The following is a 16,394-nucleotide window of genomic DNA, read 5'->3' as shown; positions in this document are numbered from 1 at the left end:
TAAAGGAGGTGTCAGCAAAGACACTTTCTTGCACTTCCCTCCAGAGATCTCATCTACCATTTTGTTTCCAGAAAGCTGTCCTATCCTTTTGGAATGAAGACTAAGTCATGGATCTCCAAAGAATAAGTCACAGACAGTTCACTTCCTCTCAAAGAATGTACACTAATATGCAATAACAAGCTCTGAAGTCTCGTATATTACAAATAAATGACTGCAGAATAAGAAGAAACCTTAGGGACCAGAGTCCCACCCATTTTAGTGCAGAGAGGCTAAGTAGCTTGCAAAATGTCCCTTAGGAACAAAAGCAAGTTGTCCTAACTTCCATGGTAAAAACACTTGCCTCCTAACCTCAGACCACTTATTTTCTCTACTCAGCATAAGGGGATCATAAGGGTTAAGAACCAGAAATTTCAGATTGTGATATGTGACTGCATTAATTCTTTGGTTGCTAAGAGACTATGAAAAAGATAAAAGGGTTCAACTACACAGAATTTATTTTCTATAAAATAAGAAATCCAGCATCTTATGTAACTAGTCAGGAATTATATAGCCGTGTGTTCAGACATTTATTCATTCATCCCAGCCTTTATCCCAGCCATTTATCCATCTATCCATTCAGGCATTTATTCATTCATTTGCTGAAGTACCCACTCATTCCAAAATACCTACTGAAACAAAATTTGTGCTCAATCCTGGGTATTTTTAGCACTTTCAGTCAACTATTTTTCTTTCTGCTTGGTTTTCAGATTTTGTTAACAAGCCCAGTGTATGGGATTCCAGTGCATTCCATTATAAAATTATATTAAATATGTTTGGGGAATCAGAATCAAGCCATTAATTATGGAACAGTTTGCAGCTTCTATCCATTAATTCAAAGTAAAGAGGACTATTCACTTAGGAGTATTTCCTTTGTTCCTCAGGACCTCATTTTTGACCGCAAGGTGTCTTTTACAGACCACTTGCTTGGTCTCAAGCCAAATGTGGACAAAGCTCAGTCAACAGTAAACTGCCTTCAGTACCAAAAAAGTACTCAGGTTTCTGCAAATTGTGTCTATGAGAGTTTAAGGCCTTTGTTGTCCCTGTTGAAAAGTACATTCTTTACTGTGACAAAGACATGTATTCTCAGTTTTCTTGGAGGGCAGTGGAAGAGGGATCCCCACATCCTGCTTCCCTATCACCACCAATTGGTTAGTGTTGTTTGTTCAAACACTGCAATTTTACCTTCTGCCCTAAATAATCCTACTTAACGACCCAGGGTTCTTGGAGGTCTAAGAAGTCTAAAATGATTTAGTTCAGCATTTGGTGCTGTACCACCTGAGAACATTATTTTCTAATGGTAATAAGGGAAGGAACTACTCAGGAAAACAAAGCAGGATGTTGAGGTGCCAACATTCTGAATAAGTTTATTCATGTTTGGATTTACGGATGCAAAGTGTTTTACATGCTACAAATGTTTGTTAAAAACAAGTTGTTACAAATCAATAAATAATACTAGCTACAACTATTCTCTACTATAAACAGAATAATAAGCAGAAAATAAATAGATGCAACTACTTTGGTACACACAGACATGCGTTTTCTGTCATAAAACTGATACGAACACTAACATTTTTATTTCTTTGTAGTATTTTCCCTTGAGATACAAGTTTTTATTGCACATTTCTTTGCACTTGTCTTACCAGTTCAGGTTGGTAGCATATCAAAGAATTACTGGAAACTGGCTTTCTACTGGGGTCTGGGGGAGGGCTTATTTTCTGCTATGTGGTCATTTATATCTTACAAATGAAAAAGAAGCAAGGTACAAAAATTAGTGTGTGTGATATGTGCTCAAGGTTGGGAATACTGACTGGTATGAAAGGTTGTTAACTAGCTGCTCATCAAAATCATATATAACAGCCATTAAAAACTCCCTTAGGTAGCAGTATGGAAATCATTGCTTGGTTATTCAAAGAGTAGACAAACAGAATTCCTGGATACTGTTTCCATTCGGGTTTTCCAGTTCGTATGGTTCCAGCTGGCGGTATTCAAAAGTCACACGATTTACATGTTTTCCGCTGGAGACCATGCGCACCACCGTGTTGTCACAGCCAATTTTCATCTGGGCTATAATTCATGGAAAAAGTAAAAGTTTCCCAGCAGGTTAGAAACGACACAGTCAAACCATTTCTGTCCACGAGATCATTTAAACACGAAGAAAGCAAGGGGATGTAGCTTCCTCTCGCGTACTCAAACCAAGCATCTGCCATCAGCTGAAACGTGTTTGTTCTCATTCTTATAATGTACAGCTGACCTTGAACGACGTGGGGGGTGCGTGGGGCGTTAGGGGTGAGGACCCTCCCCACAGGCGAAAATCTGCATATAATTTATAGTCTGCCCTCCAGATCCACGGTTCCTCCAGATCCGAGGTTCCACATTCTCGGGTTCAACCAGCCTAGGATCGTGTAGTACTGTAGTATCTACTATTGAAAAAAATCCGCCTATAAGTGGGCCCCCGCAGTTCAAACCACTGTTGTTCAAGGGTCAACTGTATAATTAATTGTAGAATAGTGAAATTAAGCTCAGCCTTTCTCCTCATGTGCAAGAACACTGTTAGTCAGACAAAACTGGCTGCAAAGAGGTAAGAAGATATCTCCTTGTGCTTTTTTTTCTTTTTTTTTTTTTTTTGGCGGTACGCGTGCCTCTCACTGTTGTGGACTCTCCCGTTATGGAGGCTCCGGACGCACAAGCTTAGCGACCATGGCTCACGGGCCTAGCCGCTCCGCGGCATGTGGGATCTTCCTGGACCGGGGCACGAACCCGTGTCCCCTGTAGCGGCAAGCGGACTCTCAACCACTGCGCTACCAGGGAAGCCCTCTTCTTATGCTTTTTACGTTCTCCTACCTGCAAAGCTTTGGTGGTGAAGGCAGATGAAGGCAAGCATCCGACCTGCTGCACCTTTGCTCTAGTTGTGTCCCCAGTGGAGGCAGTGCTGCCCTCTAGGGACAGGTTGGAAATTTGCAGAGGCAGTTTTTGGTTATATCTGGGGGTGCAAGTGGCATTTAGTGGTCAGGGCTGAAGGATGGAGTGTATTGCGGGACATTTATGCAGACCAAAAATATCACCTATTTATTATTTTCTGAGCCTCAGTAATAATTCTGTTTTACATATAAACAAAAATATCATTTGCATGGTTTAGACATACACTAAGTATACTCATTTTTGTTCTATTGTTCACCTGTACTTTTTATCTCTAATTTTTTTCTGTACTTCTTATATGGAATGGCTTTTGATACCCTTACTTCTCTTAAATCCAATCTTATTCATTATTTTTATAAGCATCTGGCAACATTTATGTATCTTCTAATACAGATGTGCCTGAGCAGTTATATACTGAAACTGTGTGTGTGTGTTTAAGGCATTCTTCAAAAATTTTTTTTCAGCTTTATTGAGGTATAGTTGACAGAAATTGTATATATTTAAGGTGTACAACATGATGGTTTTATATAAGTATACATTGTGAAATGATCACCATAATCAAGCTAATCAACATTCATTACCTCACATAGTTACCTTTTTTTTTTTCTTTTCATTCCCCACTCCCCTCCCTTCTGGCAACCATCTGTTTGTTCTCTGTACCTGTTTCTGTTTTGTGAAACTCAGCATTTTTATTAAAAATTACTTTTATTTTATTTCTTCAGCCTCAATCTGGTTCCTGAGGCAAGATTTATCTGCCCTACAATAATCCTTTCTGCTGTTTTAATTTTCTCAATCTTTTTTTCCCCACGTTGTCTCTATAAGGCCTAAATTCTGAGAAATGTTATTAACCTTGTATAACAGGTACTTCACAAACATGCACCTGCGTTTAAATGAAGTAAAACAGCCAGATAGTTATTAAGGTAAAAGTCAATTTGGAGACATAATAAATAGAAACCCTATAATTATTTTAATATAAGCACCAGGGAGTCTAGGCTAAGCTTCTGTGAGGAAGTCCAAAGTTAATTTTTTTAATTTTTTAAAATAAATTCATTTATTTTTTATTTATTTTTGGCTGTGTTGGGTCTTCCTTGCAGTGCACAGGCTTCTCACTGCGGTGGCTTCTCTTGTTGTGGAACACAGCTCAGGCATGCAGGCTTCAGTAGTTGTGGCACGTGGCTCAGAAGTTGTGGCTCCCTGGCCCTAGAGTGCAGGCTCAGTAGTTGTGGTGCACAGGCTTAGTTGCTCTGCGGCATGTAGGATCTTCCGGGACCAGGGCTTGAACCCGTGTCCCCTGCATTGGCAGGCAGATTCTTAACCACTGCGCCACCAGGGAAGTCCCTAATTTTCTTTAAATTGTTTGCAAGGACATTCTTTTCTGATCTTACTCTGAACTTTAATCTACATAATGTGCCTTATTTCCTTTAGTTAATGCGCATATCATTTATTATTTGACATAATTCCTAACACAATCCATTGTAAAGGGCAGGATACCTAAGAGTTCTTCACTGTCTGAACGACTTAAGAGGGGCTCATGAAAACATAGTGAATTAAAGAAAAAAGTGAAGTCTAAAGTGAACTAGTGAGTCAGATAATTCAAGCCTTCACATTATCTTAAGACTGGTTTCAATTATCTAGATAATACAGTCAAAAGTGGTTTTCTGGCCTTAGTCACACCCTTTGAAATCAAGTCATATAATTCATGTACCAAAATTACTATGGCTTCAATTATCTAAATTCTAAGGCATGAGTGTGCTTCAGTTCTTAATCTAATCTTTTTACCCAGCTCAAAGGCAGCTCCTCACAGGTGCTCTCCATCAGCCTGGAAGGATCCAGTGCCTCTGAGAGCACACACAAAGGCAGAGAAGCCATGATGCACTGGTTTAAACTAGGGCTCAAGTGTAAATTAGCATAAACTAACCCCCAAGCTTTTAGCAAAGTGGGCTTTTAGAAATCTTTTCCCTTTACCTGTGTACATTAATTCTATTTCAGAGAGATTTTGTTTATTAAGTTCCCAGCATTAGCTCAGAGAGAGAAAATACTGGTTGGCAGACCTGGCTTTAATTAAAACTGGTAACAGCTGATCAAAAGGCTGTCTGATTTGCAGCTTCATTATTTAGTTGGTTAGTGATGTGTGCTTACAAAAGAGGAAGGGGGCTATGGTAAGGGATGAAAGACTGTTCTTCTGTTTGACTTCTGTCTCTTAAAAGATAATCACTGGTTCCTGCATCAGAGGTACAGATATAGGAGTGACCTTTACAGAAATGTTTTATGTAACCCTCTCCCTCCCCACCTGGATTTCGTTAATTAATTTGGTCACTAGTCAGCAATTCCCACCCTTCTCACCCCACCCGAGCATAATCAAATGGAAAAGCTTCACTGATCTATAACAAAGAAGACCTGATTCTGTTTGGTGAGAACCAGGTCTTTTATTACCCGTGACCACTTTTAGATCTCAGAATTTACCTCTGTTTTGCAGTGGTCTTTCAGAGGCTGGTTTTACTGCTAGAAGTTGGGGAAATTCAGCAGTTCTGAGAATTTCTGATAAAGCGCATCACCTTCTAATGTATCAATATTTACTATGAGTAATACACACACATACATATGTATGGTAAAGTTATTTAGATATTACTTCATTTTTATACTATTACTAATTGACGATACATCCACTATTTGAACTACGGTTTTCAGTCAGTAAAATCTTTAGTCTCAAGAGGAGGAAAGCAGGGACCTTCAAGAAGGTGGACAGAACACAGAACCAAAAAGCTTTGTCTTTTTCATAGTCGTACCTAGGGCAAACCTTAAACACGCAACCTTGTTACTTCATAAGTTTTTCTCCCAGTGTCAGATATTGTGGTCATGCATTCTTGATACTGTGTTCTAGGCTCAAATGCAAAATCCTGACACTTGCTCAATGTGCAAAATCGAAGTTATTTTGGTGGAACTTGCCCTCCCATGTATAAAAAATTTGAGGCATTTTATTTAAGGAAACAATCTTAATAGGCACATAAATAATAATCAAAGAAATATCTTACCAGGGCCGTGAAAAGGATAGCAGAGATCAGCTAAAGGCATCATCTTGGAAGGGTCCAGTCCAGTTCCTCCCAGCAGCTCCACAAAATCTCCTATTCCCACACAACCTGCTGAGGACTTCTAAGAGAATAAAGCAGCAGAGGAAGGTGTATTTAAACCAATTATGGAAGTCAAACCATTGGACCAATGGCAAGTTGGTGAATTCAGTCAGCTGTAGACATCCTGCAGTGCCATTTAATTTAACATCCAGAACTCTGGGAAGTAAAACTTCTTTTTTCCCGGTACGCGGGCCTCTCACTGTTGTGGCCTCTCCTGTTGTGGAGCACAGGCTCCGGACGCGCAGGCTCAGCGGCCATGGCTCACGGGCCCAGCCGCTCTCGGCATGTGGGATCCTCCCGGACCGGAGCACGAACCCGTCCGTGTTCCCTGCATCGGCAGGCGGACTCTCAACCACTGCGCCACCAGGGAAGCCCGGAAGTAAGATTTTTAAAGAAAAAAAAAATCATAGGAATTGCTTTTCTAAATCGGTTGACTAATCATTTTTTTAAAATGTATGTGCGGGCTTCCCTGGTGGCGCAGTGGTTGGGAGTCCGCCTGCCCATGCAGGGGACACGGGTTAGTGCCCCGGTATAGGAGGATCCCAGGTGCCGCGGAGAGCCATGGCTGCTGAGCTTGCGCGTCTAGAGCCTGTGCTCCGCAACGGGAGAAGCCACAACAGTGAGAGGCCCGCGTACCGCAAAAGAAAAAAAAAAAAAAATGTGCATTTAAAAAAATATTTTTTTATAAGGTCAAGGACTAGAATGATGAAATTGGAATCTGTAAACTCCATATACAATATATGAAAATTGAATCTGGAAATGCTTTGCTTTTTAAATCATTTGGACATACACAATGAATTATTTGAGTTTCTTAATGCATGCAGTCAGACTTTTTATAAATAGGGCTTCCACATCAGTTTTTTCTTCAACTTACCTATTTTCCTCTTTTTTTCGGTACACAGGCCTCTCACCGTTGTGGCCTCTCCCGTTGTGGAGCACAGGCTCCGGACGCGCAGGCTCAGCAGCCATGGCCCAAGGGCCCAGCCACTCCGCGGCATGTGGGATCCTCCCGGACTGGGGCACGAACCCGCGTCCCCTGCGTCGGCAGGCGGACTCTCAACCACTGCGCCACCAGGGAAGCCTTCCTCTTCTTTTATAAAAGACTATTTCCGCTATTGAGACAATTCTTATCCTTTCTACTGATAAGGATTTAGACTAGTTATAAGAATATTAAAAAAAAGAAGAGACCCCTCATTTGGGGCTCAAATTAGCTAGAGTTACCATCAACTTTCTCCTTCCAACTAAAATAAACTTATTTCAAGCTACTCAAAATAAATATGTAGTCTTAAGACTTTGTGTGATGCACTGTAACCCCCTTTTTCTGTTTCCCTTCATCTTTTCCACACTGTGTCATCCACAGCAATTCCTGTGCTTCACTTTCCCACGCAAACAAAGCAGACCCCCTCTCAGCCCCAAATGTCACAGTTTGGGAAGCCCATTTCCCGTGATCAGGGCTGGCCTTGTGATCATGCCACCCATGCCCACAGGGCTCACGCTTACAAGGCCTAGTGCTTGGCTTAATGCTCTGCTGTCACCATTTTGAAATTCCTAATAATCTTAAAATAAGGCCCCTGTATTTTCATTTTGTACTGTCCCCCCATAAATTATACAGCCAGTTTTGCCTGTGATCCTCTTCTTCATTGAGACATAGCCGTCAAGGGGTCTAGCGGAATGTGGCAAGGTGCTTAGAAGCTAAACAGATAGACCATGCTACATAGGGACCAAAATATAAAACAGAGAATGTAAAACACACACACATAAGCACACACAGTCCAACATTTGGAAGATATTGAAGTGCAACTGGAACTAAACAACCAATAGAAAATAATACAACAGCAACTCTTTGACTAATGAAAGGAAGCAGGTGTGGGTATATATATTTAAAGCACCTACTCTGTGCTGGGTTCTATGCTTAGGTATTTTACACGTAATTTCATCAATGATGAAATAGAGGGTTAGTTAGCCCCACTGTGTACAGGGCTCATTTTCTTGTATGAAGAGTTGAATAAGCCATTTAGAGGTAAAGGGAAAAAAATGTGATTGCCTTTCCCTTGAGTAGAGGGTGTCCAGGGGGAACATGTCTTAAGACTAAACATTCCACCTGGTTCTATAGGTTCCAAATTTCACAGGAGGAGGTGAAGGGGAAAAGTCAGGCTCAGGAGAGAGAAATGGGAAATAAGAAGTTGGGAAGAAATGGAAGCTAAAATGAAGGGAACAAAACCAAGAAACAAGGAGGTTGGGAGCACGTACTTTTTGGCGTTCAGTGACTTTTCTCTCCTCTTTCCAAACCTCTCAGCTGTTCTTATAAACAACGGCAGAAGCTGAGTTGTGTAGGGACCTCTGGGGTTCAGCTCCTCAACAGTGACCCCCGAGATTTCTTTGTTGAGGTTCTATCTCCCTGGACCAAGTCACTCTCATCTGTTGCCTAGACTATGACAATGGCCTTTTAGGTGCACTGCTGCACCACTCTGGCCCCTACAGCCCATTCATCATCATTCATGGAAGCCAGAATGACCTTTAGGTAATCGTCTCCTTCCCTTCGTGGACTTTGTCAATTACTTTGGTCATGAGGCCAGCAATTCCCAATCACTCTCACCCCACCTGAGCATAATCAAATGGATTATGTCACTTTCCTGCCTGAACCCCTTCCGTGGTTTCCCACTGAGAATAAACTCAAACTCTTTAATATGACCCACTGGGCTCTCCACCCCCTTGGCCCTGCCTGTCTGCCTGATGCTGTATGATACCACTCCCCCTCTACTTTTCCTTCTTTCCATTTCTAGAACTCAGCAAGCCCATTCCTGCCTCTGAGCCTCTGCACTACTGTTGCTCTGTCCCCAGCTCTTCCTGTGGCTGCTGGCTCCTTCTTACCTATCACTGAAATCTCACTTTAAATGTCTCCTTCTCAAAAGATTTCTTTCTTGACCATCTCATCTCAAGTAGCTGTCTGCCCCTCACTCTACCCCCTTGTCCCCAGCCACCACTCTGCTTCATTTGCTGTAGGGCACTCACCACTATTTGGAATACATTATACTTTCACCTGTCTCACCCCACTAGAATACAGGTTCCATGTGAGTAGGGCCTGTTTTGTTCGTTGCTAATTTCCTGCATCTAGAAGAACGCCTTACACATGGTAAGCACTCAAAAAATATTTTGTAAAGCAATAGATACCTAGAACACTGCAGACTTCACATTTTTTAAGTGGTAAGCACCAAGATTACTCCTCATAGCCAAAAATAACTAAAGTGCAGATCTCTCAATCTATCACACTTACCATCTTCTATATTAAACATCAAGAATGACATACAAAAAATCTCAAGCCTAGGGCTTCCCTGGTGGCGCAGTGGTTGGGAGTCCGCCTGCCGATGCAGGGGACACGGGTTCATGCCCCGGTCCAGGAAGATCCCACATGCCGCGGAGCGGCTGGGCCCGTGAGCCATGGCCGCTGAGCCTGCGCGTCTGGAGCCTGTGCTCCTTAACGGGAGAGGCCACAGCAGTGAGAGGCCCGCGTACCGCAAAAAAAAAAAAAAAAAAAAAAAGATTTCAAGCCTATACGGCTAAACCAAAGACATCCACCTATCCTGGCCTTTATCAAAGGATTATTCTTCCACTAAGGTTCAACTTTAAAAAATAGGCACTGGCCTATGAATTTAGGGCTTAAAGGAAATTGGATTTACTGCTTTTCTCAGCCCTAGTCCTATTTATTTGGTTTTCACTGCAATCTTTCTGATGAGGAACTATGACTATCTTTGATGCCAGCAAATGCACGAGCTGTCTTAACCTAGGCATATGAGAACATAAAAGGAAATGAGGATGACTCAAAGGAAACAAGCTACCAGTGCAAATAAATGTGGTCAAGCTCAGCATTAATTGTAAAATCCATACAGAAGTTCACGGGGGAAAAAGTTGATGGGGAGTCTCAGCTAATGTTTTGTTGCAAAATGTATGGAATTAAATGTAATTGAAAAAAAAACGCTTCAGAACTTTACTGTATTTTGCAATATAAAAATCCAGTTTTGTATTTTATGCTATGCTTAGCATTCTTTCATAACACAGTCTGTCAATGAGATACTTCCTTCGTGTCAAAAGAAAATTCCAATAATCAGAAAAACAGCTGTGTAGATGACTCACACTAGGTTCTGCTAGGAGAGAATTTTTGTAAAAGAGGCAAGTACAAGAGAGTTCAATTGTAATTATATGTCACAACTTTGCCAACTGAAAACATTTCTAACATCACAAGAAAAGTATTCAAGTAGTCAGAAGAGGCACCTGAGTATGCAACTTGCAGCATAACGGAAATAGAAGAGGAGTTTATTAAAGCAGCGAGGGCAGGCTCATGTTGAGATCTAACTGCCAAACAGAAGGACATACTACACCAGTTCATCCACATTTGCCCTGTATAGTTACTTTTGCTCTGATAAAGCTGAGGTCTTAGGAAGTGACTGGGAAGCAAATAAGCAACTCACCTTTAATTGCAGACCATTTAAGTGTCCCAGGGTGAGATCAGATATTTTGATCACCACAGGATAAATTATGGAGAAGCTGCAGTTGCGATGCTTATGTGGCACGACCAGAGTAAACCTTCCATTTGGGGTCTGGGAGATGACATTGCAGGCTTTGTAGAAAAACAAAATCACATTTTCACTGCTTGGTATGCTGGGCTTTTATAGAAATTTATCTCATCCTTATTCTAAGCTCCTATTCGTGGTCTAGGGGCTTGTGGCCCTGAAGAGAGTACTTATCACAAAGGTGATTTGGAGAAAGGAAGCAGTTGGGGAATAAAAAGCACCAGTGACGTATGGACATTGTCAGGAGGCCCTGACTGCAAGGGGACTTCTAATCGTAATCTCAGGGGGTCACGTTGTTTATAACACTCACAAGACATAAATTAATAACCAACCAAACAATACTAGCTGGTAGAAGCTCTAGGAATACTTCATTAACTAGGGTCCAAGTTCAAGCTGGGAGTCTGGAAGAATCAAGGCTTAAAGGTAAGGCCAGAACTCAAACCCTGTCTGTCTGAAACCTTTATTAACTGAACTTGGAGCTATATGCTACTTTTGAGATAATAAAGTGAGGAAACATTAAACTAGTTACAAAATAGGCTGAGAAAAATACAAAGCAGGCTTATGTCTGATAAATATTTCCTGGGTGTTAAGTGATAAGTTGACTAATAGGTAAATTTTAAATGTTTATCTACTCCCAAGACTTTCTGAAATTTTGTTTTGTATCTCAAGACTAGACTTACAATAAATTTATTCTTCTAGCTATGAAACTAGAAGCATCAGAGTTTGTACTTTTTTTGGCCAGTTATGGGACAAAAGTTTCTGATTGATCAGACTATGTCAGAACTACCTTTTGCTTCCATCTTATATTTTTAATTACACTTAATTTCAAAAAGAACTGAAATTCCTTGATGATTCTAGAAGGTTTCTGATTTCTAACCAAACAGGATATAGGAGAAACAGTTCCTGTTGTCCTCTAGTGTTATTCTGCTCCAGTCCTCAGAAACAGCCTTTTTGGGGGGCTTCTTTAAAAAAATTTTTTTTGTTTTTTAAAAACAAAATTTGGGAGATCAGTCAGTACATTATTTTTTGGCAGATTAGGTAGGCCCCATTCTTCAACCACATGAAGTGTTAGTAATACTATTGTATGCAACCAAAAATGAATGTTTTCCTGATTTTTTATAAACATTTTCCTCTTAATGGGGAAGAAATAATAAACAGATGAATGAACTCATTCTGATTAAGATAATGTGTTTTAGGCCTGGGCTATTCAGCTTTATAGCATCTGTTTGTGTATCCACAGAAATGAACTAAATTAGAGCAATGGGTTCAGACTCAGAAGGCAATGTTGAGGTCCTCTGGTCCAACCCTCTGCTCAGGGCATGAAATCTGTCTACACATCCCAGATATGTAGTCTTTCAGCCTTCACCTAAATATCTGTAAGACTGCAACTTCATATCTGATCCCTCAAGCTTATCCAGATCAATGGAATGACTTGGAGAGATTAAAGTTTGTCACTGAATACATTGCAGTAGCTCAGGAGATCAGAATAAGACTGGAGAAAAAATAGAATTCTAGCCACCATAAATTAGTATCTTACCTAGCCTGGTAAATAAATTAAAAACTGATTTGATTTTCATAATAATGAATTGGAAATATCCTTTAGGTCATTTCTAATTACAAAAGAATTTCCATTCAAATCCTTCCTCACTTCAAACGTCTAAGTCTGTGCAATGATGCTACCCTTGAAAAGCAGAACTGACACTCTCTCCCCCCAAGTCCTGCCTTCCAACTAAGAAGACATGAAGTCCACTTACGAAAGAGGTTAGGATCTGTCTTTATGGTTAACGTGAACCCATTTCCTGGTTCATGGACCCGGAAGAAGATCATGGCCACATTCTGGGAGGATCTGATGCTCCTTCTGCTAAGACCACTCTCACAGAAATCTATGTACCGCTCACTCATGGGGAGAGGGTGATCCTGGGAACTGGGGAACTTCTCCCCCTTGAGAATCCAACCATCAAATACCTTCCAACAAAAAATACAGACAAAGATGATCACTTTCATCAACTCCTGAAGTCATAGGTGTGTTGAAAAGGGGGAAAAGGTTATCCAGCCATGGGCCTTCGGTCATAAGTGAGGAATAGACAGCCTACACCCCCCTGCACACGTGCTTTCTATTTGTATATATTTTGACTGTGAGGGTTGTTTGCAAGTCGCATTATTATTTAATTATTGCTTTTTTCCCCTTTATAAACTCTAACATTTCCAAAGTAAATAAACTTTCTTATACTTTATCATTTCAGCCACCTTGGTAAATGAAACTACAGACGATATACATTTTTGTGTTGGTCATATTTTCCACACATCCTACTTTCAGAAGAATTCCACAGGAACATAATTTGGGTTTCAGTTTTTCTCTTTCCTCATTAAAATATGAACAAAATTTCTCAAAAATAGCAAGAGGAAAAACTGGAGCAGCAACTTTACCTCCCTGCGGATGGTTATACACACCCATTTTCCTCATTTTTTTACTCTTATCACGTATTAAAATATCAAGAGCTACTTTAACACTTAGACGATAATGGCTGGTATGCAAGTTCGGAATTTTTTCCTTCACTTGTTGAAGTTTGTAGTTGGCTGGACAAAAGGTCAGAGTCTATTATTGACTTTACTCTTAAAATCACCACAGGTCTCCAATTTAATGAGTCCAACCTAGTTCACGTTAGTAAAATTACCAGCTACAAATTATTTCACCAGATCACTCCTCTTCTATTGCAACTGACAGGTTCCAAAATAATTCCACTTTGGGATTTTAATCATATTCATTTTAACTGAACTGGAGAAGTCCAGCAGCCATCCCAAGCTGACCCGTTAGACTCATGGAGAATTGGGAGTGGGGATGTTGTGAGGCTGGGGGACTTATCCACGCCTCCCACCTGCCTCAGACTAGATTCCTGCTCAGCAACCTTCCCTGCAGCCAGTGCCCTTCTGCTCCAAAATCAGGTCACCCAGGCATTGAAGACAGCGTCTGGGAGCCTGAAACAGCTCCACAGAGAAAGGGACCGGGAGGAGCAAGGCGGGCTCAGATCTCAGACATGTGAGGTCGCCTTCTAATCAGGACCTTGGGTTCGGCGGACCCGAGGGCTCGTACTAGTTGCTTTGTACCCCTTTTCATCTGCTCCAGATTGCAACACAGTGGTTCGCGCCACGAGTTCTAGTCTTTGGAAGCGCCCGGGACCGAGAGCGCACAGGGATGAATTTAAACCACTGCAAGACCAAGGCACTCGCCCTTCTGGGAGTGGGGCGAAGGTTCGCGCTGCGCGGGGGTCCCGGACTGCGCCTCTCCCACTCCTGCACCAGCGCAGCATCTAATTACGAGCGTCGCCGGCTCTCCACGCTAGGGCGCAGCGTCCCCGCCATGACCCCTCCCTTGCCCCGCGGCTGGGGCTGCGCCTGGCGGGGGCGCCTCACCTTCAGGAAGTCCCCGCTCTCACAGTCGATGGAGACCAGTTCGTAGTGGATGGTGATAAACTCCTCGGGCTCTGCGATGAAGAAGGCGGCGCAGTGCAGCTGCGGCCGATCGGCGGTGAAGGTGAACTGGCCCTGGAGGCTCAGCATGTCCAGGCACCCTGGGGGGGTGGGAGGGCAGCGGGGTTGGAGGTCCCGGGTTGCAGCCACTGCGGCGGCACCCGGGGCAGCCCCTCTCCGCTCGCGCCCTGACTCCCAGCCTCGGCTGCGCCCCGCTCCCGTGCTCCGGGTGCGTCACCCCATCTCGCCCCAGTGCGCCTCCTTGGACTGACCCTTAGCGATGGGAATTGCGCCCCCCGCGGTCCTCAACAATCCCCACCTCCCCGCTGCCCGCGGACGGACGCCAGCCAGGCAGCCCCGACTCACGCATAGCGCGACGGTACAGCTGCTCCCCCGGCAGCTCCCGCTTCAGGTTGGCGCTTAAGAGTAGGAAAGGGTCGTGGTCCACAGCTTCCCGCAGCTGGCCAGGAAAATAAGTCAGTCCGCAAAAGTTCAAGGAGGGGGAAAGGGGACCAGAAGCAAGGCACCCTCCCTGCCCCGCGGCAAAGAGAATAAAGTGACCGGGTCAATGTCTCCCGGGTCCGGAGAAGACGGGAAGGTTTATACCTTTCCCATCAGACCAGGGTATGCCCAGGGACCAGAGGGAAGGAGGAAGAGGCAGGAAGGAAGACCCAGGGGAAACCAGAGGAGAGAGGGGGCACAGTAAATGCGGAAGAAAGAGCTAACCACAACATGTCTGAGAGCAGAGGCAGCCTGCCCACCCCCAAGGCTGGACACTCACCACAGGAAGGTGTGATGGGTCAACCGGGAAATCGCTCACCTCCAGGTACCGGCTCTCCCCTCTTAGAGCCAGCAGGCAGATCAGAATGAAGTGACACTGAAGTTTGAAAGTGGGAGCCATGCCGGCCTTGCCTCTGCAGCTGGAGCTTTCTGCTCCGCAGGTCTGGGCTTTGCTTCCCACGCGCTCCCGCAGGCTGAGAGCTAGAAGCTGGTAGGGTCCCTTTGCTGGGTCTCTTTTATAGAGCAGTGAGGAGGGGAGGCTCTCTGCCCCTTAACTGATCTGAGCTCAGTAACCATGGGTTACTCTGTCTCAGTGACAAAGTGCTTGGTGATGACGAGGGTCCAGCTCTCAGCCACAAACTTTCCGAGTGGTCCAGCGTTATTCACTGAGAATGATTTCAGACACTTACAACTTAGTGAATTAAAATGTGGGAGAAAGAATGAAGCAAGGATAGAAAATAAGGGATGGCATTTTACTTGGCCGGCCACACGCTGAATTATCCTCTCCCATGGACATGCAGGGAATTTTTGGTTTTGCAAAGCCAAGTAACAGTGTTACACACAGGCATACCCAAACACACACCACCTTATCATACAGACTTGTCACATAACCTTAAATGGAACCATGTTGGAAATTGTCAGAGAATATAGTATTCATGCAATTGCTCATGCCTCTCAGGAAGCAACTTGAGGCATTTTCAGCTCCAAAGAGAAGCTCATTTCGCAGACTATTGCAATCATGTAATTCAAGCTTTCTTTCTGTCCCTTGATCTTTGCTTTATCCTGGTCCAGTTTCTTGTAAGCTTTTCCTTAATAGAAAGCTAGCTCTGGAGTCCATGGACTCCTGGATTTCAGCTGAGCTCTGTCACATAGCCTGAATGTATATAGGATGGACACACCCCTGGGCCAGCTAACCGTGGCCATGACCTTATCATCCATCTGAACCACTGAAAGATGGAGTCATTCCATTTCACGCCTTCGAATACCTGGATTACTTTCATACTCTGGTAGAAGGACCTGCTGAGAAGCTTTATTAAAACGGCTCATCAGCGAATTTACAGGGCTAAACAAATGACTTAGCGATACAGGAATAAGTTAACCTTATCTTTGCTGATTAGATGAGAAGAGAATTGCTTCTCCTTTATGTCCAAAACTGTGGGAAATATGAAGATCTCCACTTTCAGTTTTCCCACCCCTCTCCAATCTCTGCGCTGGGCAAGGCCGCTATAAATCCTTAAAAAATCATATTTTTACTTCTGCCCGACAGAAAACATGGTTACTACCCATAGCTTTCTTTGCTATTAAAATTATTCCAAATAATAAGACCATCATATAGGGTTTTGACTCAAGGAAATAGTTCTATATTTAGTTTATAAATACTCAGAATGAAGCAGCCATTTGTCTAGTGGTGTCAGAACTTGATATTTTCATATTTAAGACAATTCTGAGCTCTGAAGGAGCTGCCTCTTAATTGTTTAACCTGGAGGCCTTCCTA

The 16,394-nt window shown here is 42.9% G+C and overlaps 1 protein-coding gene across 1 annotated transcript; it reads right to left on the bottom strand.

Annotated features, from left to right (window-relative positions):
- Positions 1 to 1,565: 1,565 nt before the first annotated feature.
- CRHBP (corticotropin releasing hormone binding protein) lies at positions 1,566 to 15,189 on the bottom strand. The gene is made up of 7 exons (XM_060091766.1): positions 14,940 to 15,189; positions 14,486 to 14,579; positions 14,063 to 14,220; positions 12,406 to 12,616; positions 10,550 to 10,698; positions 5,988 to 6,105; positions 1,566 to 2,103 (listed from the first exon to the last, which is right to left on the bottom strand). The coding sequence occupies exons 1-7, from the start codon at positions 15,018 to 15,020 to the stop codon at positions 1,946 to 1,948; spliced, it is 969 nt and encodes a 322-aa protein (XP_059947749.1). The 5' UTR covers positions 15,021 to 15,189; the 3' UTR covers positions 1,566 to 1,945.
- Positions 15,190 to 16,394: the final 1,205 nt, after the last annotated feature.

Source organism: Mesoplodon densirostris, chromosome 3 (assembly GCF_025265405.1).
Source record: "Mesoplodon densirostris isolate mMesDen1 chromosome 3, mMesDen1 primary haplotype, whole genome shotgun sequence".
In the NCBI taxonomy this organism is placed as follows: domain Eukaryota; kingdom Metazoa; phylum Chordata; class Mammalia; order Artiodactyla; family Ziphiidae; genus Mesoplodon; species Mesoplodon densirostris.
Note: the sequence above shows the minus strand (reverse complement) of the source record. Positions and strands in the feature narration are given on the sequence as shown.

Excerpts from the sequence above, each read along its gene's own strand:
- CRHBP (XM_060091766.1), bottom strand. The coding sequence starts at position 15,020 with ATGGCTCCCACTTTCAAACTTCAGTGTCACTTCATTCTGATCTGCCTG. Across the intron at positions 6,106-10,549 it reads TAAATGGTCTGCAATTAAAG|AAGTCCTCAGCAGGTTGTGT; the intron begins GTGAGTTGCTTA and ends TTATTCTCTTAG. Across the intron at positions 2,104-5,987 it reads CTATCCTTTTCACGGCCCTG|CCCAGATGAAAATTGGCTGT; the intron begins GTAAGATATTTC and ends CATGAATTATAG.